Consider the following 26,786-nt stretch of genomic DNA (forward strand, 5'->3'; position numbering starts at 1 on the left):
TGACACTGAGCTGTGAGAATATAACACTGTGCAGACATGGATGCAACATTCTGCATACAAATAAAGCATTGAAGTGAAGTTGACCTTTGACCTTTTGGATATAAAGTGTCATGACTTCACTATTTTATCCTGTTGGACATTTGTGGGAAACTTTTGTGTCATCAGTTCATCCTTGAGTCTTCCTCCACCTGTTCTTCAGATATCTTACTCATGATGTGACGGACGCACAGACTTACAAACAACCCGAAAACATAAAAAAACTCTTTATGAGCACTCGAGCTTGTCTTGTGATCCATGCAAAAAAGTCTCCATGTGTAATTCTGCATTTCTTATGTGATTATGTGGCGCTTTCTCCTCTGTACTGTATGTTCGACTGTAATCGCCGATACGTGCTTTAACTGTAAATACACTGATCACAAATTGGTCCAGGTGCCCCCTAAATCTTATTGGAGGGCCTCGAGAGGATGGAGGCGTTCCTCCTGCTAATACACAGAGTAGGTCAAACATCAGAGGGTTTATAAAGCCAGCTTTCTGTCGCCTGCTGCTCACAAAAGGGATATTTCATTAAGAGGAGGGGGCACTGACAATGAGGACGTCTGTAGTGTTGCTGGTGTTGCTGGCGGTGGCTTCACACACTGCTGCAAGTAAGTAAAGAAAATGCTTCTTTTTTTTAAACATTGGATTTAATGTAGAAAGTGTGAAATAAATGATTTAGAGAACAGCATAAAAATGTCACATGTAATCTGTGTCAGGTCTCGGGTCTCGGGTCTCGGGAGTGATGAGGCTGCAGTGTCAGATCTTATTATTCAGGATGTTTTCTGTTTCTAAATGACTGCAGTGTATTTCAGAATGAGTAACTTTTTATATTTTAAGATGGGATAATCAGAATAATCTGTCTTTCCACTGGACAGACAAGCAGCCAGTGTAATGAACAGCACTCATAATGCAGGTTTTATTTATTGGAGGTCATAATATTCAGAAAAGTCTTTTAAACCTTCTGTTTCTTTTTCATTATTGTTTCTCAAACTATCATAAATTACTTCATTTTAAAGACAATATTTACAAAATTGATACTCAGTTTGTATTTTTATCTGTCAGTCAGCAGTGATTTAGCTCATTTTTTAGATAATTTAATGCACTTTTTTGCCTTCGTGGACAGTTATTGGTGAAGATGACGAGAGGAGACTATAAAACTAGAGGACAGATGGGTATAATGTGCAGAAAAGGTCACTCCGCTGACTCAAACCAGGATATGTGGCATGCACAGTAACTATTCAGCTATACCAGGGAAGCTGCCTTTAGCTTTCTATCAAATACTAAACCTCCAAAGATGCTCTGAAAGACATAACAGATCTAGATCTACTCAGTCATGCATGAATTTAAATGACACAGAATCTGACCTTTGTAATGCAAAGACTGTCTATCTTAATCCTTATGTCATCTTTAACCTTAAGGTGACGATACGGGGAATATTAACACATAAAAACAAGACATAAAGGACTCATCTCTGGACGTCCACTCAGTCTGATATTCTGAGAAATCAGTGTCAGGACGTCTGGGGAAGGAATGAATAATTTGGCCTATTTGCATATTATTTTTCATTCGACTGCTTCAATAGTTGGCATCGAATTCTGAGCCGAACCACGAGAGAGGAAGCTGAAGAAAGGAGAGAGTGTGATTAATCTAAAATAATCCAGACTGAATTCATAATCACATCCAAAAGTCTGCTTTAGATAATAGAGCTCTATTTTCTGCCATCAATTTAAGCTTTTATTTGAACTGTATTTAATCCAAATTCGACCCTGGTGACACTGTTAATCTGCACACACACACACACATACACATATACACACACACACACACACACACACACACACTCAGCTGAGCATCACATGAGGCGGATTGAAGGAAGTAGAGAATTATATTTGAGCACCTTCAGTCACTTTCATGTTATGTCACATCACTGATTTAAATACTTTAGACAGGATGTAAATGAACTCACGTCACTGAAATGCTTTTTAACCCTCGTGTCGTCCTCCCGGGTCAAATTGACCCTGTCCGTTTTGACTGTTCCTTCTTTCCTCCCCTCCCTTCCTTCCTTCTTTCCTTCCTCCTTCCCTCCTTCTCTCTTTCCTTCCTCCCTCCCTCCTTTCCTCCTTGCTTTCCTTCCTCCCTCATTTCCTTAATTCTTCCTCCCTTCCCTCCTTCTCTCTTTCTTTCCTCCCTCCCTCCTTTCCTTCCCTCCTTTCCTTCCTTCTTTCCTTCTTCCTTCCCTCCTTTCCTTCCTTCCCTCCTTCTCTCTTTCTTTCCTCCCTCCTTTCTTCTTTCCTCCCTCCTTTCCTTCCTCCCTCCTTCCTTCTTCCTTCCTCCCTCCTTTCCTTCCCTTCCTTCTTCCTTCCTTTCCTTCCTTCCTCCCTCCTTTCCTTCCTTCTTCCTTCCATTCTTCCTCCCTCCTTTCCTTCCTTCCTTCTTCCTCCATCCCTTCCCCTCTTGACTCAAGGACAACAGGAGGGTTAAGAGTCCAATAAAATAACAAGAGAAGAAAACACTTATCAAGTTTCTGGAAAATAAAACTTCACCTAACAAATATTTATTCAATTTTTAATTCATGTTTTTTTATTCATTTATTACCATAATCTTTATTCTCATGATATATATGTTGCGTTTTATGCTTGCTTGTATCCACATTTCATGTTTTTCCATGTTCAACTACGTGGAATTAATTAATTTAAAGTCTCTCAGTAAAATACTTTTTTTATTTTCATTATTATAAGAATTAAATTACATCTCTCTTTCTAGGAAATATCTTCTAAAGCCATAAAATACAGTGTTAGAAAAACAGTATGTGTTTGGAGCTGGTGGTTTCTGTTTTATTACCTTTTAATATAATTATCTTCAATTTATTTTCAGAGTCCAAAAACCGTTTCACTCGCTATCCATCATGGAACACTAAGATGTACCCGATCTGGAAGGACGGAGACGCCCGATACAAAGACTCCTGGAAAGGTCTGTATGCTGAAATATGGGTGGCATTATACATACTATACATAATGCTGTCTTTACATACTTTACACACATTTGTTAAAGTATCTTTGGGTATTTTTTAATCTTGAAGAAAAGTAAAGGACAGAATTAGAAGATTGAGATCCAACAAAGGTGTTCAGCATCTTAAAACCTCTAGAGCAGGGGTGTCAAACATGCGGCCCGTGGGCCAGAACTGGCCCGCCGAGGTATCCATTCCAGCCCACTTTCCTTCCTGTCTGTTTTCCTTCTTTCCATCTGTCCTTCCTTCTTTCCTTCCTTCCTTCCTTCCTTTCTTCCATCTGTCCTTCCTCCCTTTCTTTCTTTCTTTTTTCCTTCCTTCCTCCTTTCCATCTGTCCTTCCTTCCTTCCTTCCTTCTTCCCTTTCTTTCTTTCATTTTTCCTTCCTTCCTCCTTTCCATCTGTCCTTCCTTCCTTCCTTCCTTCTGTCCTTGCTCCCTTTCTTTCGTTCTTTCTTTTTTCCTTTCTTTTGTTTCTTCCATCTTTCCTTCCTGTCTTGTTTTCCTTACTTCCTCACTTTCTTCCTTCCTTCCTTCCATCTGTCCTTCCTCCCTTTCTTTCTTTTTTCCTTCTTTCCTTCCATCGCTACTTCCATCTTTTTAATGATCCGGCCCACATGAGATCAAATTGGGCTGTATGTGGCCTTTGAATGAAAAGGAGTTTGACACCTCTGCTCTAGACCACCAGGACCCTAACCCCATTCATTTATGCTTTATATATTTAATCCATAATTTAAACTCACAGACATATAAATCCTTTTCCCATGACTCAGTGTTCTCCTGTCTTCCTCATGCAGGCGGCAGAGTGACTTTCAACGTAGATAATGATTCACCGACTCTGACTGGAGCCAAAGTCACTTTCACCATCGACTTGGAGTTCCCACACAACCAGAAGGTGCAGCCGGATGGGGACGTTGTCTGGGCTGAAGACTGCGTTGTCAATGGTAACATAACACACACACACACACACACACACACACACACACACACACACACACATAATAGTAAATCACCATGCACAAAAAACTCTTGACGGAAATATCTCAACAAATATCAGATGGTTGGTCATAATATTAGGTTCAGATATCCGTAATGCCCCGAGGACGCATCCTGACTTCTCCTTTGATCCGAGTTTTAGTATTTTATTGAACAATAAGCGCTGACACTGAGTCACACCTGATTATTGTTCTGTACACTCTTGTCTTGGTGATATTTAACCCTCGTGTCGTCCTCCATCTGTTTTGACTGTTCCTCCCTCCCTTCCTTCCTTCCTTCCTTCCTTCCTTCCTTCCTTCTTCCCTTCCTCCCTCCCTCCTTTCCTTCCTTCTTCCTCCCTCCTTTCATTCCTTCTTTCTCCCTTCCATCCTTCCTTCCTTCCTTCTTCCACCCTCCCTCCCTTCCTTCCCTCCTTTCCTTCCTTCTTCCTCCCTCCTTTCATTCCTTCTTTCTCCCTTCCATCCTTCCTTCCTTCTTCCTCCCTCCCTTCCTTCCTTTCCATCCTTCTTACTCCCTTACTTCCTCCCTCCTTTCCTTCCTACTTCCCTCCCTTCCTCCTTTCGTTCGTTCGTTCGTTCCTTCCTTCTTTCCTTCCTTCCTTCCTTCCTCCCTTCCTTCCTTGACTCGAGGACAACAGGAGGGTTAAATCTCTTAAGTAGGTCACACAGCTTTCTAATAGTCACGATGTTCTTCTTTCTCCTCCTACAGGAACAAAGTACAGTGAATCTGAGCCAGTATACCCAACACAGAACGCAGACTGGGAAGCTGTTTTCCCCGATGGGACACCAATTAAGAAGGACAAGAAGCCGAACTATGTGTTTGTCTGGAAGACCTGGGGTAAGTGGAGCCTTCATCATCAGCAGCCATGACAACATGTACCCACTGAAGCTAAAACAGGTTTTGGGAAGGGTCAATGTTGGGATGAGTTAAGATGCAGCTGGATGTGGTGTTGGTGGGCCAGTAGAGGGTAGTCTTTCCTCTGGTCCTCATGAATCCCAATAAACCAGTGCAGTGATGAAGATGTTAGGGTGCTGTGTAAGACTTTAACCCTCCTGTTGTCCTCGAGTCAAGGGAGGAAGGAAGGAAAGGAGGAAGGACGGGAGAGAGGACGGGAGGGAGGAAGGAAGGAAAGGAGGAAGGACGGGAGAGAGGAAGGAAGGAAGAAGGAAGGGAGGAAAGGGGGGAGGAAGGAAGGGAGGAAGGAGGGAAGGGAGGAAGGAAGAAGGAAAGGAAGGAAGGAAGGGAGGAAGGGGGGAAGGGAGGAAGGAAGAAGGGAGGAAAGGAAAGAAGGAAGGGAGAAAGGAAAAGAGGAAGGAAGGAAAGAAGGACAAAGGAAGGGAGGAAAGTGGGGGGAGGAAAGAGAGAAGGAGGGAGGAAAGAAGGAAGGGAGGAAAGGAAAGGAAAGGAAAGAAGGAAGGGAGAAAGGAAAAGAGCAAGGAAGGAAAGAAGGACAAAGGAAGGGAGGAAAGTGGGGGGAGGAAAGAGAGAAGGAGGGAGGAAGGAAGGGAGGAAAGGAAAGAAGGAAGGGAGGAAGGAAAGGAAGGATGGAAGGAAGGAAGGGAGGAAAGAAGGAACAGTCAAAAGAGACAGTGTCAATTTGACCCGGGAGGACGACAGGAGGGTTAAATCGAGGTCCTGACTCATCTTGGTCATTAAAGATCCGATGACACTTCACATCACAAAGAATAGGAGGTTTCCCTGCGATGTCCTGGCAACGTTCCCAGCCTGGCTCTCTCCATCTGGCCATCTAATCATCTCCCAGTGTAATCGAGTCAATGGTTTCCTCCCTCTCCACCTCAAATTGATGTGCAGTCAGTGTTCTGGCACAAAATGGCTGTCACGCTTCACATTGGTGGTGGTTGAGGCGACTTTCCCCCTTTCACTGAGAAGCAGGGTATCATGATAAAGCACTATATATATATATATATATATATATATATAAATGTCATCCAGTATTATTGAAAACACCAAAGACTTTGACTTTGTTTCTGAGGGTCACAGAGTTCCTTATGACCCATGCTCTGACCCGAAAAGATGGCCCAGTGTGGATTAAGAGTGAGCCCGATCATATGATGAGATTATGTTATTTCATTTGATTTTCTAAGAAAAAAACAATCCATGACTTTCACTTCCCAGAGTTCAGACCTTGCATGGTGGACCTTATGGTGTAAGGCTTCAAGGATTTACTCCAAAGAAATGTCACATTAACCAGTGAGGGACAAATAAATACAGCTAGTCTTTGGTTTTGGCTTAAATTACAAAAACATTGATAAACTGTCTTGTATGAAATGCAAACCCTGTTAGCAGTTTGAATTTGATCCATTATCTGTCCTCATTCGTCCTCTGAAAATTATTCATAGAAATATTTTGTGCAAAGAAAAATGTATTGCTTCATAGGATTTCCTGTAAGACTCTCACATCTCATCTGTAGCTGGTATAAGATCATAATGGAACATATCCTGATTCACTTCCTGACTTGTGTAATTCACCCCAAGACTGTTAAATTTAGAAAAATGGATATGTTAAAAGATTAAGGTTAAAAATGTTCAAGTCTGTCTTAAAACAACAGCCAGGAGCCCAAATGAACATTGAAACTTGATTTTCTTTCTGTACTCATTTACAGAAAGAACTTAACTTACAATGTAAGTGATGGAGGACTAAATCCACAGTCTTCCCTCTGTGCAAAAATGTATTTAAGAGTTGATCTGAAGCTAATATGAAGCTTCAGCTGTCCATATGAGTCAAATCAAGTAGATATCTTTCAATGTTACAGTGTTTTTAATGCCAAAGTCCTTCTTTTTGTTACTATACTTCATCACAGCTAAACAGGGAAACACTGTCCAAATTATACTGCATTTTCTCCATTTCTCCCGGACAAAGATGGACTTGATTATCAACTGTTTAAAATACTGATTTGAGAAAGCTTCATAAAAATAGAAAAGAGTGAAATTATGTGTTTTCTTTTATATATTCTTCTCTAGAAAACAAGATCTGACCCTCAACACGTCTTCTAAAAAGTTTCCTGATACAATTTTATGAAATTAATTGGATTAAAATGTAGATATTTGTGTTGAGGAGGAAGGAAGACAGTGAACTTATCAGACTCTCCGATGCTCCTTTGACAGGTCAGTACTGGCAGGTGGCGGACTGTTCCTCGTCCTCTCTGACCATCGATACAGATGACATCCCACTGGGCTCCTACACCATGGACATCGTTATCTACCACTACCGCAGCAAGGAGAAGTTCATTCCTCTGGGATACGCCTCCACTCAGTTCTCCATCACTGGTAATCAACTCAGATTTCTTAAGTATTAACCCTCCTATTGTCCTCAGGTCAAGGAAGGACAGAAGGAAGGAAGGAAAGGAGTAAGGAGGAAAAGAGGAAGGAAGTAAGGAGAGAAAGAAGGAAGGAAGGAAGGAAGGAAGGAAAGGAGTAAGGAGAGAGGGAGGGAGGGAGGAAAGGTGGAAGGAAGGAAGGAAGGAAGGAAGGAAGGAAGGAAGAAAAGGTGTGAGGATGAAAAGAGGAAGGAATTTAGGAGAGAAGGAAGGAAGGAAGCAAGGAAGGAAGGAAGGAAGGAAGGAAGAAAAGGAGTGAGGATGAAAAGAGGAAGGAAGGAAGGAAAGAAAGAAAAGAGTAAGGAGGGAGGGAAGGAGGGAAGAAGGAAGGAAGGAAGCAAGGAAGGAAGTATGGAAGTAGGAGGGAGCAAAGAAAGAGGGGAGGAAGGAAGGAAGGAACAGTCAAAAGAGATGGGGTCAATTTGACCCGGGAGGACGACACAAGGGTTAACTGCAGGTTTAGAAGCTATAACCTTCAATCAGTGTTCATTTTGATGTTGACTGTATTTTTTGCCCCCCCCCCCTCCTCAGATCAAATCCCATTCGCCGTCTCTCTGGACCAAGTGAACGACATTGTGGCTGGAGACATGCGCTTCATCCAGAACAGAGCCATTGCCTTCACCATCACCCTCCACGACCCCAGCAAGTACCTCGGCAACGCTGACATCACCTTCAACTGGGACTTCGGGGATGAGAGCGGAGCCCTGATATCCAGAGAGCTGACCGTCACTCACACCTACATTAACTCTGGATCCTTCAGACCCCAGGTGGTGATCCAGGCCGTGATCCCAGATAAGGCCTGTGACCCACCAGTGGACCCCCCAACCAAGGCACCTTCTGATCACCAAACAACAGGTTACTGAAACTGGATTAGACAAATAACAAATAAAACATTAATTACTGAGTTTTAGAGGCGCTGGCAGCCAGATTGTTAAACTTTGGACGGACCCCAGGCTAACGGCTCCTCCCTGTTTCCAGCTCTGTGTTAAATAGACAGATGTGAGAGTGGTATTGAACTTCTAGCAGTGGTTGATTCAGTAAAATCTTTAACCCTTTCATACTGTTCAGGGCCTGATTTGACCTATTTTTACATTTAAAAGAAGGAAAAAACATCTTAAAATTGTAATTTTAGCCAAAAATTTGACGACTTATCCTAATGTGACCCAAAATGTACAAAAATGGAAATATTACAAAAAATTGTGCAGCTGATACACATTTTGGTTTATTAGAATAAAATTAAAAAGCTACCATTAAAAAATACTGTTTATTCGCCATTCATCATCATCATTTATTGAACGTGTTATGTTCTCCAGTGTTATATAACGTTGGAACATTATATATTATATTAAATTCCATCAACTACGAGCGTAAAAACTAAAAGAATAAACTCTCTCTTCTCTTTGAAAGCTTCATTAAAGATTTATTACCAATTTATTAATGACTGATGAGGTATTCATGAATGATTTGTGGTTCCTAAATTATATATACCTATGAGAGGATACTATGAAATGCCTTAACATGAACAGTATGTAAGGGTCAATAATGCTGACACTGTTTTGAACCCATCTATGTAACATTACAACCGCTCTACATGCTGTATATGTGCGTCTCATTGAAGCATGGACCTGTTTTAACTCTACATCCCTCTCTGTGTACAGTGAAAGCTCCTGTACTGGAGTCCGCTGTCCCAATACTGATAACCACCAAAGCAACTGGTCTGACTGTCAACATGGTTCCTTCAGACACAGAGGAGGACAACAGCGAGGATGAGGCCTCCACCGCCTCCACAGCTCAGCCCGGTCAGGAAACATCCGCAGTGGCCAAGACTCCCTCCCCCATCAACACCGACAGGCCTGCTGGCTCAGCCTCGGCCGCAGCCTCCGTGAAGCTCGCATCTGCTAATGAGCGGCCTGAAGCTGGTAAGGCTGTTTAGAGTGGTTGAATTTGAATTTCACCAGAAGATCACTTGTTCAATCTCCATCAGATGTAGAACAGCAGTGAAGTGTCACCGAGTTCATACATGCGAACCCGACAGATGTCAGATGAACCTGATAAGAGCATCAGCTGATTTCCTACAAATGTAAATGCGATGTAAATCTTTAAAAAGGTGCTGCCATTGCACGAATCAGCAGGGCAAGCTGGTTTCCAAATGAATTGTTCTATTGTGCTTTGACGTTTAAATGTTTGCATCCTGATTTGCATGTTGACTGAGAGTGATCAGAGCAATCATCTTTACAAGTGCACTAAGAGACTGTAAGAAAATTATTGGGGTCGAAAGTGGAGCTAAAGTCTTATATTTACACTCTTTACTTTGTCTTTGGACCTTCCCTTACTAAGAAGTGAGCTTCCCCTAATATCTCAAAGCATTATTTTTAAGGAAAATACAACAAAATAACAAAAAGAGAGTGAGAGAGAGTGAGAGAGAGTGATCAGAGCAATCATCTTTACAAGTGCACTAAGAGACTGTAAGAAAATGAGTGTGGTGCTAAATTTTATATTTTTGTCTTTGGACCTTCCCTTACCAAGAAATGAGCTTCCCCTAATATCTCAAATCATTACTTTTAAGGATAATACAACAAAATAACAAAAAAAAAAAACACCCATGCTTCTTCCCTTTTAAGTCAACATTAATAACAGCCACCAAATGAGTGAAGCGGACACATGCAGCAGCTCTGTGGAGCAACAAATCTTCCATCTTCCATCCATGCACTCAGAACAACACATACAGGCATTTCCTGGTCTGATGCTCTTATCTGAAAAAATAACATCAACATTTCTTAACTGTTTTTATGATCTGACACTGCTAATGTTAATGTTTGTTAATATTTAGGGTAAGAAAACATAGATTTGGTTTAAAAATACCAGATGAAAGAAACTCTTATGGGACCCGGGGGGTAAAGTTTGCTGTTTGGGCCTGTAGTGCGATTAATGGACTGACAGAAAAATTAGGGGGACCTTTGTCATCAGTCGTCATGGTTACAAGAAATTATAACAACTTGGTTACAGTTTGGGGACCATGGTCATCATTAAGAGAAATCAATGTCGACTGTCAGCAAGCTCTCATGATGTAATACTAACCCTAACCCTAACTCTGCTATTTGCCCTCACCAGGTGCAGCAAAGCGTGCAGTGACACTAACAGGCCAAGCTAAAGTGGTAGTGCTCACTAAAAGGGACACTAAACCCGATAAACCCTCTGATGATGACTGCGTGATTTATCGATACGGCTCCTTCTGCACTGGCATCGAAGTGGTTGGTGGGTAACCTTTTATTAACCCTCCTGTTGTCCTCGGGTCAAGGAAGGACAGGAGGAAGGAAGTAAGGAGAGAAGGAAGGAAGGAAGGATTGAAAGGAGTAAGGAGGGAGGGAGGGAAGGAGGAAGGGAGGAAGGAAGGAAGGAAGGGAGGAAGGAAGGAAGGAAGGAAGGAAGGAAAGGAGTAAGGAGGGAGGGAGGGAAAGGAAGGAAGGAAGGGAGGAAGGAAGGAAAGGAGTAAGGAGGAAGGAAGGATGGAAGGAAGGAAGGAAGGAAGTGAGGAAAGAAGTATGGAAGGAGGGGGGAGCAAAGAAAGAGGGAAGGAGCGGAAGAATGAAGGAAAAATTAAAGAAAGAGAGAGGAAGAAGAGATGGGGTCAATTTGAGGGTTAATACTATCTACATTCATCAACATGTGAAATGGAAACAATTAAAACTTGAAAGCAGTGACAGTCCCTCACTCTGTGTTCCTTGTGTTGGTTTTCAGAGGGCATTGAAAAGGTAGAGATTGTGCAAATGGACAATGCTGTGATGGAGACACCTGGAAAGGACAAACACGTTTTGGATCTCACTGTTACCTGCCAGGGAAGGTGAATACTCTTGCACTACAATTTCTCAAATACACCTTTAATTTACTTTTACTGACTGGATCATCGTCTTTCTCCAGCCTTCCAAAAGAGGTGTGCAGTGTGATTCTGGATGCGCAGTGTTTGAGGCCGATTCACACCATATGCAACATGGTGGAGCCGTCCAGAGAGTGCCAGCTAGTATTGCGTCACTTCTTCAATGACTCTGGTATCTACTGCATCAATGTGTCCATGGCCAATGATGTCAGTTTGGCTGCCACCAGCGCCAAAGTCAATGTCGACATGGGTACGCAGCAAACCACCACCATGCAACAGTACACAAGTTTGGTTGTTCTGTTTAACAATCGGCCTAGCCTGAATACTAACAGCGTGATTCTTTGTCCTGTTCTTTGTTTCAGGCTCAGATTTGTCCTCTTCTGGCACTATCGTCATGATGTTGGGTGTCCTGGCACTCGTCCTGGCTGTAGGAATAGTGGCATATTCTTACAAGTAAGAACTGTAACTTGACATGTCTTGTGGATATCCATTTTTTCTACAAATGATACCCAATCTCATTCAATTACTAGATGATATTCTATATTTGTCTCATTGTCAACAAATCCCATGAAAAGACTTCCTGCGTATCCAAAGGCTGATATAGCTTCTTTGTTTGTGCAATAGAGCTCTATTGTTTTCGATTCAACATACACTCACTGGTGCACAAAATGTGTATTAATTCATGATTGAAAACAGCGGCCATCTGAGACAAAGAGCCTACAGACATGCTAGCACCTCTGTGACGCTGCAGCCTACTTATCAGTAAATTAGTGCTTTGAGCTAAATGCTGACATCAGCATGCTAACATGCTCACAATAGCAAAACTAACATTGTTTGTTTAGTAGGTTGCTGACCATGTTAGTGTAACATGTTAACATGTATACATTATATGCTATTTCTATGTCACATTAGAAACTCGGCTCACGCGACTGTATCATGTGACTAGCATCGTGAGTAAGATGGCGGCGTGCATCGTCACTTTGGTCTGATAAAAAGCAGTGGTGCTTGAAATGTCACCTTGGTGCAATAGATGAATGGAAATTGGAGCCCTGCAGGGTGCATGCTGTTTATTCTGTTCATTTCACCCCTAGAACCTCAAACATGGATAAAAATAACTTTTTTGTGACATGCTTTTAAAGATTTATATCTTCAATGGGAACCAGTGGGTTTGGGTCTGATAGCCACAGACAGGTTAAAGAACTCATAAAGTACGGAGACATAACGAACAAATTGTACATTTTGGTATTTTTTATGGGATTTTTTGGCAATAAGAAAAATAGACTATCCGCCACCCTTTAAGCACATTTATACATTTAAACAGTGTGTCTGGATGTTATGCTTCACTCCATAGACGCCTGAAGTCCTACCGTCCTCTGAAGGAAGACGTCATGGTGTCCGTAGAGCCGCAGCTCGGCCGGGCACACACTTCCTCCGCAGCATCGATGTTCTGGGGCCTCCTGAACAGGCGAGGAGCCGTCGACAACTGCCCTCTGCTGCAGGAGGGGCCGGTGTGAGCCAGCCTTACACAACCAAATACCAAACCAAGCATCATCTGATCTACAAGTTACAGGCACCTGGGATGTCTTTTTATACTTTTTTAAAAAACAAAAAAGTTTTCTAAACACTAAACTTACTGAGTGTGCAAACAATTATGCTTAAATCAAAACTTTCCTGGAATTATGCCTTAAAAACATGCTCTGATTTTTGTACGTATTTCATGTTTGGTAGTTAAAGTGTATGCTTTCATTTGGACAAAACTGACTTTCAATGTTTTTTCCAATAAACTTTGCTCCAAACAGTCGTGCAGTTTTGATTTACTTCAATCATAACACATTATAAAGTAGCTTCTTGTGTGGTTGTTGCTGAGCTCCTTTTGGGATTATTCAAGATTGCATACAGAATCCCTGACGCAACAAAAATGCAGCTCTCTTCATTTCCTCTTTGAGATAGGCTTATAATATTCACAGATGTCACATTTTGACTGAGATAATCCTCACAAATCATGAGTATGATTTGTGAGGCATGCATTGAAAGGTAACATACAACTTCACAATTCAGTAGAGACATAAAGGTAGAATATGTAGAATGAGCAGAACAACGCCATCTAATGTCTCGAGATCGTAGTCGCAACAACCAAAAAGTAATTCCAGCAGTCGGGTTGCCAGGTCCGGTGCCGAATTTTATTTTAGCTCTAACTCTGTAAATATACCACTTTATCCACATGTCTAACCTTTTTAGGCGAGAAAGTAGCCCTTTAGATCCACAATGTGACGCTAATTTGTCCAAATAACATCTGCTTAAAGTTTTGCTCCTGCGAATTCGGAGCCACTCAAGTTAGCCGTAGCGATTAACGCACTTCCGGTCATTTTCAAAAAATAAAACACCCGTTGCCTTTTATTATTAAGAAAACCATAACGATAGAGTTGGTGCTTTTATTTTGAAAGCAGGAAGCGAACATACCCTCGCTGTAACTGACTTGAAACAAACCACCGAGGTACATTACATTGTAACGCCAGTGGGAGTAGCAGCAATGTCTCTGCATGTACTGCCTAATGCTAAACACCGATTGGCTTGTGTGTGGTGTCGTCAGAAGCAGAAGAGGCTCACGGTCGTAAAGATGGACGCGCAGGTCAGGAAATGACGTAAACGGACCGTATATGGTTTGTTATTTGTGTTATTACATTACGTGTTGAACTAAATACATGGACATATTGACGAAAATATTCCGGTTTTATGAAAACGGATTTCATATTTCACAAGAATGGATACTCGGCGAGCTGTACAGAAAGTCCTGTGTCATAAGATGATCGTTGTGGATAAAGGGAAGACTTTGAAGGTATGTAGGCATTATAGCTTTTCTCACTTAGCTGAGTGGCTAGCCAAGGTAATCGGTAATACTATTACGGCTGTGAGCAACCATATAAGTCGTGAGTGGTCTTGAATGAATCAGAACAATCTAAGCCTTCCAACAATGTACGGCATGAGTATATATGTTTAAGGGTTGGTGTTTAAAACATTCAGAAGACCGTGTGGCTACCTCCTAACATCCGTCCCGTCCCATGAACGGAACAGCGTGCGTTAAGAGGTTAATGATCAAATATCAAAATCCGAATAGCGTCAGAAAGTCAACCCACTCTCCACATTTCCATTGCTACCGTTTTGATACTTCATGGTACACAAACAAATAGCATCTCATATGAAAGCTAAGACCCTGGCGAGTTCAACAGTACCACTATTATTGTGCTAAAAACTCAGTGAACCAGCAGCCAAAGAATACAAAGGTAAACAACCATTTATTTACAGTGATTAACAGATATTCTGTCTTACCTTCGAAATTTTGTGATGAAAAGTTGTACTTGAGAGCAAAAAACGCTGGTTTTAGTGAGTCCAACACGGCCGTGTTTGTTTACAACTCCATTTCACCCAGTGCCAGCCTACAGTAGCTGCGCCGGAACAACAGGCAACCCTGGCAACCCGCACTTCCGGCCGTTAATTGGCTGGTACAATGTACACAGAACGTGTCAGAACGTCATTGTCGAACCGTCAAAAAATTTTAAAAATATTAATTCAGACTAAATATTTTTTTTTATGGAAAAGTAATACTTTCATTCTGTACCCCTCAAAACGCCCCGTGGCTGTATTATTTTTTTTTAAAATATAGCTTTTAATAAATATTCTACATATTCAACCTTTAACATGTTATTTTTCATTAATTAAACCTGATTTTCAGCAGAAATCAATGTAATAGAAAGAAATCACTGGATTAGTTTTGTGGACCCAGAGTTTCAACATGCTCATTTATCTCAGCCACAAACTGCTGATATTCATTGTTTTAATGTTTAAAAGTAAGATATAAATCTTGCATATGCTATAAAAACCTGATCATTTAAGTGCTTGCATAAATCTGCAACTTTATTACACATTATTGTATTGTTATAAATACCTCCTATATATGTACCACTGGTACTGTATATTTAGGAAGCATTAATAAAAAGACAAAAACGTCACATGTCACATGTCACAGGAATTTTATTTAGACCAGAGCCAAACTGACATTTCCAGGATATTAATTCTGAACAGCCAAACTGGTAATTGACAAACATTTCTGCTTGGAATGTATTCATGAACACATTGCAATCAATTTTTTCCCATTTAACTAATGCCTTTGTGTCCTTTTTAATATTCCTCTCCTTCCTCCTCTCCCTCACCCTCAATGGAGTCGACTCCAACCTCCTCGTAATCCTTCTCCAGAGCTGCCATGTCTTCTCTGGCCTCAGAGAACTCTCCCTCCTCCATACCCTCACCCACATACCAGTGAACAAAGGCACGCTTAGCGTACATCAGGTCAAACTTGTGGTCAAGGCGAGCCCAGGCCTCTGCAATAGCAGTGGTGTTGCTCAGCATGCACACAGCCCTCTGGACCTTGGCCAGATCTCCACCAGGAACCACAGTGGGAGGCTGGTAGTTGATGCCAACCTTGAAACCAGTGGGACACCAGTCCACAAACTGGATGGTACGCTTGGTTTTGATGGTGGCAATAGCAGCGTTCACATCTTTGGGCACCACATCACCACGGAACAGAAGGCAGCAAGCCATGTACTTGCCGTGGCGAGGGTCACATTTTACCATCTGATTGGCTGGCTCAAAGCAAGCGTTTGTGATCTCAGCCACTGAGAGCTGCTCATGGTAAGCCTTCTCAGCTGAGATGACGGGGGCGTAGGTGGCCAGAGGGAAGTGGATACGGGGATATGGCACCAAGTTGGTCTGGAACTCTGTCAGATCAACATTGAGGGCACCATCGAAACGAAGGGAAGCAGTGATGGAGGACACAATCTGACTGATCAACCTGTTCAGGTTGGTGTAAGTAGGACGCTCGATATCGAGGTTCCTACGGCAGATATCGTAGATGGCCTCATTGTCTACCATGAAGGCACAGTCAGAGTGCTCCAGGGTGGTGTGGGTGGTCAGGATGGAGTTGTAGGGCTCCACCACAGCGGTGGACACCTGGGGAGCTGGGTAGATGGAGAACTCCAGCTTGGACTTCTTGCCGTAGTCGACAGACAGACGTTCCATCAGCAGGGAGGTGAAACCAGAGCCGGTGCCACCTCCGAAGCTGTGGAACACCAGGAAACCCTGAAGACCGGTGCACTGGTCAGCCTGAGGACAGGGAGGGAGAGACATGATTAAATATGAGATACAACAATATGATCGTAATCACAGCTATTTCTTCCTGATATGAAGTCACCCACCAGTTTGCGGATCCTGTCCAGCACCAGGTCAATGATTTCTTTGCCGATGGTGTAGTGTCCACGGGCGTAGTTGTTGGCAGCATCCTCCTTGCCAGTGATCAGCTGCTCAGGGTGGAAGAGCTGGCGGTAGGTCCCAGTGCGTACCTCATCTAAGGTGACAGGTTCAATCAAATTACTTGAAGGTTTGACAAAGTTCAAATCAAGAAGTAACTATGATATCTGCATTTCTGAGAGTTTACCGATGACTGTGGGCTCCAGGTCGACAAAAACAGCCCTGGGGACGTGCTTTCCGGCTCCAGTCTCACTGAAGAAGGTGTTGAAGGAATCATCTCCTCCTCCCAGAGTCTTGTCACTGGGCATCTGTCCGTCCGGCTGGATGCCATGCTCCAAGCAGTAAAGCTCCCAGCAGGCATTTCCAATCTGGACTCCAGCCTGACCAACGTGGATAGAGATACACTCACGCTGTGGAGAGAAAAAAACACAAGGAGGTTATTTACCTGTATGCATTCATTTTAATTGGATTTACATGCTTTCACTTCAGCCTCTATAAAACGTCTATAATTAGGTAGGCGGTACACTTCAACATAAATGCATCTTAAAAATTAGAAATAGAGTTGCTCCCCCTATCTGACGCTGGCAAGCAGTGCAGCAGGAGGCACCTCCCTGCACCACAATCCGCAGGGAACAGAAATGCCTGACAGCAGCCAACAAACAGTGGAAGGACGCTCCTATCGTCTTTCCTCCAGAGTCTTTTTTTTTTGTCCTCTTGTGTTTCATCCCACACTCTCCCTCTTTTGCGAGCATAAGCACGACTGCAGGCTCATTTGCATGTGCACATGCGCGTGCACACCATCAGCCTGGAATATTCCACTTGCTCGCTCTTTGAGCCTTGAGGATGCACAAATCACAGCTCATCCTGAACAAACACCGCGGTGCTATTTTCATATCGCACAAATCCACATAAAAATAATTTAATAACCACTAGTTAGGATGAAACCAATTAAGAGTATTTTTTGTGTTTTTTCTATTAAGCTTTCATATTTCGAGGCATGATTAGGGACAGAGACACTGTAACATCCATTTTTAAAGCATGAGTGAGATTAAAAATAGATTCGCTTCTGTAGGCTATTAATTAAAAATGATTGCTGCAATCTAATGTTTCATCCACCTCCACCCAGCCTTCCCCCTCCCTGCCTTAAAGAAAGGTGCATTTAGTGTATTTAGATGTTGTATTTTTCCATATCTATTAACTATATTTGACTTTTTTTTTAATCTAGAGAAATAATACAGCTTTTATTGATAAATCAGATGTATTTCTCCTCCTCTCTCTGTTAATGGAGCCTGAACGCAGCCAGCCGGTGCATTGTTCCCCATCTACACAATGACTTATCACATCGCTTCACTGCTGCAGACCAATCTATATGTCAACAGCCAAGTTATATATAGTCAAGAAACGTGGAAATCCAAATAACAGCTGGATAAAGCATCAAAATGCGCAGGTTTGCATTAATAACTAATTACAGAGGATTAGTCAGAGATGAAAAACGTCGTGTTAACAGCGGAGAGACGCGCCGGCTGCTGCCTCTGCTGCTGCTTCTGCTGCTTCTTCACCTTCAATTAGCTACCTCCTTGAAATCTCATCTAAAGTGCACTCGGAGAGATAAATGGGATGATATTACTTACCATGTTTTCGTTTGAGGGGTCAAAGAGGGAGAGAAGAAGAAGAAAATGTGAAAATTTTAAAAAGGTCTTTGCGTCGCGTGTTGTACCCAGCGGGGTCGATGCAACAACTGCTGAATGGGAAGGAGGCGCTACCAGATTTATACATGCAGGGCTCCCGTGCACTGTGCAAGAAAAAAAAAAAGAGGTTTTACTACCACCATTTGGTGAGCAGTGTAAAGGCTAGCTAGTCTATATATACATTTAATTTTTGTTTTGTTTTGAGCAAAATGATGAATTGCAAAACCTGTTAAATGCATTGTAATAAGGGGACAAATATGGTAGTGAAGGTTATTATAGGAGGGCTGTGATTGTCATATCTATTTATAAGGAGAATAAGATTTCTGCAAATGTTCCAGTGTTAGCCTGCTGGCAATTTTTCAACTGCAGTCCTTTTGGCGACATGTTCTGACACCGATATAGTGATGATTAAAACATGTATAACATATAAATGATAGAAGATAACAAGCTGTCATGTAGATAATTTTATTTCTCATATGATCTTTATATAAATGTGTCTCTCTTTTTGTTCAAACAGCAGCCCAAAACATACTCATCTTACAATGATATAAAACAGAGAAAAGCAGATTAACTATGCATATTAATTCATCATTTAAATTTATTATCATTATCTCGGATTAAGGTGGATGAAGGTGATCTTTCATTATTATGTGATGAGTGTGATGAGAATCTGTCTTAGCCCTTTAATCCTTTGTTGCATGTTATGCTCCATACTGAATGTAATTTTTCCTATTTATATTTTTGTGACCAGATATTTGAAGGAAAAGGACCAATTCAAACAAAGCTCATTTATTATGCATGCCGAGGAATGAGCAGACAAAGATTGAATACCTCTATTCTTTAGGTGTGGCAAACTACAAATCAATAAAAAGCTGCTCAGTTCTCAGAGCATATGAGCTAATTCTGTCTTAAAATCTGTGAGAAACGCTCGATGCACCTGACGCGTTACACATAATGCAAAATGGCTGAATGCTTCTGCTGCAGAAGATGCTTCCATCCCACTCGAGCTGCTATCAGCTGGGTTTCCATGTTGCTCAAGCCTGCCATGGTATCAGCCCGGCATGCCAGCTCTTCAGCTCTCCTCCCTCTTTGTCCTAGATTCTCTGCAATGATGTCATTCAGTGGGCCGATCACGTGGCTGCATGTCTGTGTGCTTCTGCTGTTCAGCTGGGCTGAGGTTTGGGGTGTGGGTGTGCCTTCTCTTTTTTTCCGTCCTTGTTTAAGGAACTGAAAATGCCTGATTGGTCTTTTTTAGAGTGATGTGTCGTCAGTGTGGTATGATGGTTGCCACTGAGGGCAGCTGATATGTGCATTGGTCAAGGTCCTTCTGTACAGCTACAGCACTTCTGCAAAAAATGAGTGAAAAGCCATTTAAAGGGAGGTTTCTGTTTCTGACATAATCAGTGTCTCTACAGATGCTGCAAGCCAGCAACACTTCCTCCTTGCAGCATGAACCAGAACACCCACCGTGCTGTGGGAGAAATCATCATTTATTCAGCAAGGAATTGAGGATGCATGATTTACAACTGGCTTTTTGTGGTTGTTGTACTCAGTGTGAACTGCAGGGGATGAAAGAGAAGAACAGGAAGCTGCCGTGGCTCCCTGCCAGGACTTCTTCAGAGAACATTCTACAACCCTCCTCCCCTCCTCTTCCCCTCCTCCTCCTCCTCTTCCTCCTCCTCCCCAGCAGCTGCTAGACTGGGAGGGTCTGAGCAGCTGCACACCATGCGAAGGGAGGGAGGATGGGAATGCTATAGAGATGGGAGTGGTCCTTCATGGCATGAACATGGCTGCACTGCATCCTTCAGAGAGAATATGATACACAACATAATGACATATTTTCCATCTGTCACTTTTTGGAGGTTTTAATGCAGGTGCTTTAGCTGAACTGGGTCATCAGATAAAACAATGAAGTTGGGGTGTCTTTCTTTTTTTCTTCTCTTAAATGAATCGATAATAAGACACTGAGATATTTGGAGCTCTAGCCTCAGCAGGTCTTGACATATTTTGGTGTGAGGTTTTGAGGGTGGGGCAGGAATACTGGCCTGGGGGGTCCACATGGTTGGTGACCTGTCATACATGCTTTCTGAAACATGTTCAAGATGAATGAGAAGTGGTCATTCTTGAGTTATATACTTATGAACTCCACCCGATGACTCACAGATACAAATGATCACAGATAATTTTAGCTAATGATTACTAAGCAGCTTTGGGCTTTATGCCCTCAGGTACCAACATCTGTGATCATCTTTAATGTTTATGGTATCTAATATTTAGAAATGGTAGTGCATGCATTCACCCACAGATGAACATGGACACACAGATACAAATATATATTGATCCAGATGTGACAAATGATCAATAAGTATTGCAGGAGAACATTAACACAAAAGAGAATTATAAATATTTCACATTGTGTCTTATATGTTTGACTTTTTTACATACCAAATAGCTATTATGTTTTATGTTGAATTGTTATCCTCATATTATTTTTTTTCGCCTTAATTTACACACTTTCACACAAAAACCTGCATACATCACCACATATTGCTTGTGTGTGTGACATGTAACAAATATTCTTAAGAAAGGGCCTAGAAAGAGAAAGTGAAAGCAAGTGTGAGTTCACAGAATAACGGATAAAACATTAACCTGAATAAATGTAAGTTGAGCAGTGTCATCTTTTAAAAGCTTTAGTATGCCATGCAGGTTTTTTTCTTTTTTAAATATTAAATGTTTTATAGAAAAGATATATCTGGTTTCCTTATCGGCTTGTCCACCTGATCACAGCCTGAAAATATCAACTGTAAGGCATCATCAGGTTTCACACTTTTTAACCCAGACATACTGAAAAGGTCCGTTATAACTGATTTGATGGCTTCCCATACTTGTCTGATTTCATCTTGGATGTGGCTTGCAGGTAACTTACTGCTGCTCTTGACTTTGTGTCTCATAATATGGTTTATTTCAGGAAGTCAGACATTCACAGAGGTATTATTTCATCACTTGGGGCAACTGTTGCCACGGAGTTTTCTTCTGTTGTTAGCAACCGAGGAGCTTAACTGTCCCGTTAGTTTGCCGGCCCCACAAAGAACAAATTTATGGTCTCTCTCATTGAAAGCTGAATGTTTAAGACAGACTGCAACAGAGCTTTCGTCCAGTTATACTACTGTCTCTTTAAAGACTGACCTTTACAGTCGCCTTGATGGATTGTGTGAACAAAAGAGCTGAGCCATGCTGAAGCCTTGCATCTTGTGCTGCAGCAGCCACACCCCATCATTCCCACCACAATTTATAATATTCATACATGTATTATTTTTTGGGGGGTTTACAAGCAGAGGCCATATGATCTTGTAGGTGAACAAGTGCGTTCCCTTACAGACACAGACACATCATGCCAAAGGATTTTGGAAAAGAGGTGTCTGGGCACTTCACATCCCCCCACACTCGGGGGCAGCTGCACTGCACCACATTAATGCTGCTATTTAAGCTGGGTCACGTGACTACCAGATAAAGGCGGTCTATGTGGATACTCGGTTGTATCCAGGCAACTCCGTTTTTCATTCCCTAGCAACGGTTAAATCTTGGGAGGAGGGCTTGGAGAGGGAGGGGAGGGGGGGTTGGGCGTCTGTTGCTCTCTGTGGCCTACATGCCCCTCATCTATGACAGGACAGTTTGACCTCATTTATACAGAAAGACCGAAAAATAATGATTGGAAATAAAACAAAATCCTAAATCCACAGCATTATGTTAAGTGTGATTATTAAAATATAATTAAAATAACATGTATAACATGTATAAATACATGACAAGCTGAATTATATAACACCAGCGGACACCTAGTTCTGGTAAAATGATAAATACACCAAAAATGATGGGAAAGCCTGACTGGCCTCTTTGTAACACAATCCAATTTGTCCAATCCAAACTGTTTATGACTGACATGTGGAGCGTATTTATTGATGCCGTCATTGGGTAGAATAACATGTTACACAAAGCAGCATCCATCTTTTTGGAAAAACATGTTACACCAAACAGCATCCATCTTTTTGGAGCGTGGAAGGCATGTATGAGTCTGAAAGAAGGCAAAAGGTTTATAATTAAGTTTAAAATGTAGAGGCAGATGAAAGAACTGATTACCCCATTCATGTCTGAGCTGGCTTTTAGAAAAATCAATCACATGTATTATATATGAGGCATGCTTAGAACAAATAATTAATACTCAATATTATTCTGAAATTGAAGCATATTCTATTATAATCTCTTTTATTTTTGTGACACATTTTTATTTCTCCTGTTTGTACTCATCAGTTTATAACGTGGGAGTTCATGTTTGGCACACTTGGCTTGTCTGATACCGGCATGCCGAAAATTACGCAGCATTTTCCCTACAATTAGAGGCGCCATGCTCGCAGCACAATACGAGGAGGATGCCGGGATGTCGGGTGGGGTCTGAGGGACGGCCTGTGCAGCCAAGACAGCCTCACAGCCAATAAGAAGCCTGGGATTGCCTCTGAGAGTAAAATTGACAGGGAGAAGACCAATAGGGGCGCAGGAGACACCGGCGCCGGGGCTGCTCTTGCATATATACCTCTGTCCATCCTCATGTGCGCCATTATCTCTTACATCGACCCCATAACTGTCGAATTGTAAGACTCCCCCATCAAGGAGCTTCTTCTGCAAACCTCAAGCGCTATAACAGAACAAAAATGGTAAGATATTTATTTAAATGACTTCTGAATAGCTGAATTTGTGGTGAACAAGCTGCTCCCACTGTTTTTCTTCTTTTTAAAAAAATGATAGATGTTGATTGTGGGATGTGAGGATGAAGGGAGGGGGATGTTAATATTACATTATAATAACTTGAAAGTGGGAATAATAAGAGGTGGAGTTATTCTTAAATGTTACTTATAATAGAAATATGTGTTGAACAAGTTAAATCCATGCAGACAAGAGAAGAGGCTGCAGGTTTTTTTGGTGCGCGCTGTGGATGGATACGTGGCGAGCAGGCTGAACAAAAGAGGTTTTCATCAGATTGCAATGTGGACTGAATGAATAATGACGGCTTGAGTCCAAAACGTTACACCAGTCTGCAGGATTTTCAGTTTTCAGCCTTCAAATCCCCCCCTCCCTGCCTCCCTGCCTCCCTGCCTCCTCCTTCCCCTGGTCATCACTTTTGTCCTCATCGTGACAGCGCCGGCCGGCAACGTCAATCTCCTCATCCAGCCGCAGGGAGGATGCGCGTCTGCAACTGTCGCACACCCAAAGAAACCCAATCCGCCTGGAGGAGGGATGGAGAGCCCTGTCAGCATGGCGCAAGGCATTAAAAATGCATAGTGCGAGGCACGGACACTGCTGAGCTGTCACCAGATGGCCGGTGCTGACATAAAGAGAGGAGACATATCTGTTACTGCTAGATCTGGCTGTTATTGCACTGTTTATGACAAATGTAATAGCACTCAGGGATAAAGTGTCAATTAAATTTAAGCAAGAGCGAGGGAGAGGGAGAGGGGAGGTTTCCGGTGGCAACCCAGCTCTGATTGGTTGACGCAATCAATTAAGATGATCAATTAAATTTAAACAGTGAGTTGATAAGCAACAATGTATGCTTGACATTTAACTCCCACTTGTTCAACACATATAATAATAAGCATGTTTGTGATTTCTAAATCAATAGAAAATATAGAAAACTAAATTTGAATGATTCAATATGTTTTCTCTTTTCCACTCTGACAGGTCTAAATGAATTTATAAGTACAAATGAATGCAAATGTTAATAATCTGTATTGGTTTTTTTTCTGTCCACAGCGTGAGTGTATCTCTATCCACGTTGGTCAGGCTGGAGTCCAGATTGGCAATGCCTGCTGGGAGCTTTACTGCCTTGAACATGGGATCCAGCCGGACGGACAGATGCCTAGTGACAAGACAATTGGAGGAGGTGACGATTCCTTCAACACCTTCTTCAGTGAGACTGGAGCCGGAAAGCACGTCCCCAGGGCTGTTTTTGTCGATCTGGAGCCCACAGTCATCGGTAAGTGTTATCTCTGCCACTTCTAGCTGAACATTAATTAAAGTTAAATTAAAATGAGATGTGACATTTTTGCAAGCCACGACTGATTCAATGTGTGGTTTTGTCTCCATAGACGAGGTGCGCACTGGGACCTACCGCCAGCTCTTCCACCCTGAGCAGCTGATCACTGGCAAGGAGGATGCTGCTAACAACTACGCCCGTGGACACTACACCATCGGCAAAGAGATCATTGATCTGGTGCTGGACAGGATCCGCAAACTGGTGGGTGACTTCATATCAGGAAGAAATAGCTGTGATAAAGATATTGTATCTCATATTTAATCATGTCTCTCCCTCCCTGTCCTCAGGCTGACCAGTGCACCGGTCTTCAGGGTTTCCTGGTGTTCCACAGCTTCGGAGGTGGCACCGGCTCTGGTTTCACCTCCCTGCTGATGGAGCGTCTGTCTGTCGACTACGGCAAGAAGTCCAAGCTGGAGTTCTCCATCTACCCAGCTCCCCAGGTATCCACCGCTGTGGTGGAGCCCTACAACTCCATCCTGACCACCCACACCACCCTGGAGCACTCTGACTGTGCCTTCATGGTAGATAACGAAGCCATCTACGATATCTGCCGTAGGAACCTCGATATCGAGCGTCCTTCCTACACCAATCTGAACAGGCTTATTGGTCAGATTGTGTCCTCCATCACTGCTTCCCTTCGTTTCGATGGTGCTCTCAATGTTGATCTGACAGAGTTCCAGACCAACTTGGTGCCATATCCCCGTATCCACTTCCCTCTGGCCACCTACGCCCCCGTCATCTCAGCTGAGAAGGCGTACCATGAGCAGCTCTCAGTATCCGAGATCACAAACGCCTGTTTCGAGCCAGCCAATCAGATGGTAAAATGTGACCCTCGCCATGGCAAGTACATGGCTTGCTGCCTTCTGTACCGTGGTGATGTGGTGCCCAAAGATGTGAACGCTGCTATTGCCACCATCAAAACCAAGCGTACCATCCAGTTTGTGGACTGGTGTCCCACTGGTTTCAAGGTTGGCATCAACTACCAGCCTCCCACTGTGGTTCCTGGTGGAGATCTGGCCAAGGTCCAGAGGGCTGTGTGCATGCTGAGCAACACCACTGCTATTGCAGAGGCCTGGGCTCGCCTTGACCACAAGTTTGACCTGATGTACGCTAAGCGTGCCTTTGTTCACTGGTATGTGGGTGAGGGTATGGAGGAGGGAGAGTTCTCTGAGGCCAGAGAAGACATGGCAGCTCTGGAGAAGGATTACGAGGAGGTTGGAGTCGACTCTGTTGAGGGTGAGGGAGAGGAGGAAGGAGAGGAATATTAAAAGGGACACAAAGGCATTAGTGAAACAGGAAACAAATGATTCCCTATGCTCTTGAATACATTCCAAGCAGAAATGTTTGTCACTTGCCGCTCTGGCTGTTCAGAATGAAAATCCTGAAAATGTCAGTTTGGCTCTGTTGTCAATAAATTTCCTGTGATGTGTAAAACGTTGTTAAAGTCTGTGTTTTTTATATGACTTGAATGCTTCTTGCGAATTAAGTGAAATTGCCAAGAAATTGTTCGGTTTGTAAATAAAACTAAACGGGTGAAGAACATGACGAAGACAAGAAAACAAAAACAAATTCCTAAATAAGATAATTCCTTGTCTTTCCAGCTTATTGCAGCTTTAGCTCAAGGTTGGAATTACAAAATAAGGATAAAAAAAAATGATCGTAGGGTTTATTCTCCACTAGCTCATGTTTGATTATCACCAGAGATTTGGTCACATCATCTATGAGCTTTCTCTTCCTCTCACAACGGAAACACTTAAAATCTCCCCAGACATGCACATGAGTACATAATTTACTTTATAAACATTTTCAAACACTACTTGAAATAAAAAAACTACTCTGGTAACAGAAAAACTATTACTTGAAAAAATATCAGAACAACCAAATTTGAGTCAGTGTGAAAGTGTGTTAAAAGACGGGTTCACAATTGTTCCAAGTGTCTTAAAATAATAATGCGCCCAAATAAACATTGAAATAAGGTTTTTGTTGCTATACTGCTCCCTTAATTTCCTTAACTTCAGTGCATTTCTCAGCAATAGTGCATCAAATAAACCAGAATTATCCAGGAGGCCAGTTTTCACCTGTAGTCCCTGGCTGGGTGTGAAGTTGTCAGCCTAAAAATGAAGAAACACATTTTAAACAATAACCAGGCGTGTCAGTAAACGCAGAACACAGTCATAGGCAGAAATACAAGTAGAGCAAGTTTAGAGGCCAACCAAGCAAAAACACACACATTACAGAACATTAAATTACACAACAGCTTCACAAAAAACAGATGCAAGCAAAAGACAGATATGAGCAGCAATAATGAAGGCATCTGAATGAACGTTGCCATAGGAGACGACCTGTGAGTGGTGAGTTCCCTGATGCGGCCTGGACTGGGTTTCCCTTACATCTGCTGCTTTAATTGAAAAGGCAGATTCACTGAAAGCAGATGTCCTTAATGGAATAATGTAGTTTCCTC

The 26,786-nt window shown here is 42.4% G+C and overlaps 3 protein-coding genes across 3 annotated transcripts; 2 read left to right on the forward strand and 1 right to left on the reverse strand.

The window, feature by feature from the left end:
* Window positions 1-586: 586 nt before the first annotated feature.
* pmelb (premelanosome protein b) lies at window positions 587-12,762 on the forward strand. The gene is made up of 12 exons (XM_053318446.1): window positions 587-644; window positions 2,911-3,006; window positions 3,839-3,985; window positions 4,746-4,874; window positions 7,163-7,324; window positions 7,906-8,229; window positions 9,033-9,256; window positions 10,497-10,629; window positions 11,113-11,215; window positions 11,293-11,498; window positions 11,611-11,701; window positions 12,600-12,762. The coding sequence occupies exons 1-12, from the start codon at window positions 587-589 to the stop codon at window positions 12,760-12,762; spliced, it is 1,836 nt and encodes a 611-aa protein (XP_053174421.1).
* A 2,515-nt stretch (window positions 12,763-15,277) lies between these two features.
* Window positions 15,278-18,247, reverse strand: tuba1c (tubulin, alpha 1c). Its single transcript, XM_053318451.1, has 4 exons — window positions 18,181-18,247; window positions 16,737-16,959; window positions 16,498-16,646; window positions 15,278-16,405 (listed from the first exon to the last, which is right to left on the reverse strand). Exons 1-4 carry the CDS (start codon window positions 18,181-18,183, stop codon window positions 15,425-15,427), a joined length of 1,356 nt encoding a protein of 451 aa, XP_053174426.1. The 5' UTR covers window positions 18,184-18,247; the 3' UTR covers window positions 15,278-15,424.
* A 5,800-nt stretch (window positions 18,248-24,047) lies between these two features.
* On the forward strand, window positions 24,048-25,718 carry LOC128358002 (tubulin alpha-1A chain-like). Its single transcript, XM_053318453.1, has 3 exons — window positions 24,048-24,265; window positions 24,378-24,526; window positions 24,613-25,718. Exons 1-3 carry the CDS (start codon window positions 24,145-24,147, stop codon window positions 25,591-25,593), a joined length of 1,251 nt encoding a protein of 416 aa, XP_053174428.1. The 5' UTR covers window positions 24,048-24,144; the 3' UTR covers window positions 25,594-25,718.
* Window positions 25,719-26,786: the final 1,068 nt, after the last annotated feature.

The sequence above is a fragment of the Scomber japonicus genome, chromosome 4 (assembly GCF_027409825.1).
Source record: "Scomber japonicus isolate fScoJap1 chromosome 4, fScoJap1.pri, whole genome shotgun sequence".
Taxonomy (NCBI): domain Eukaryota; kingdom Metazoa; phylum Chordata; class Actinopteri; order Scombriformes; family Scombridae; genus Scomber; species Scomber japonicus.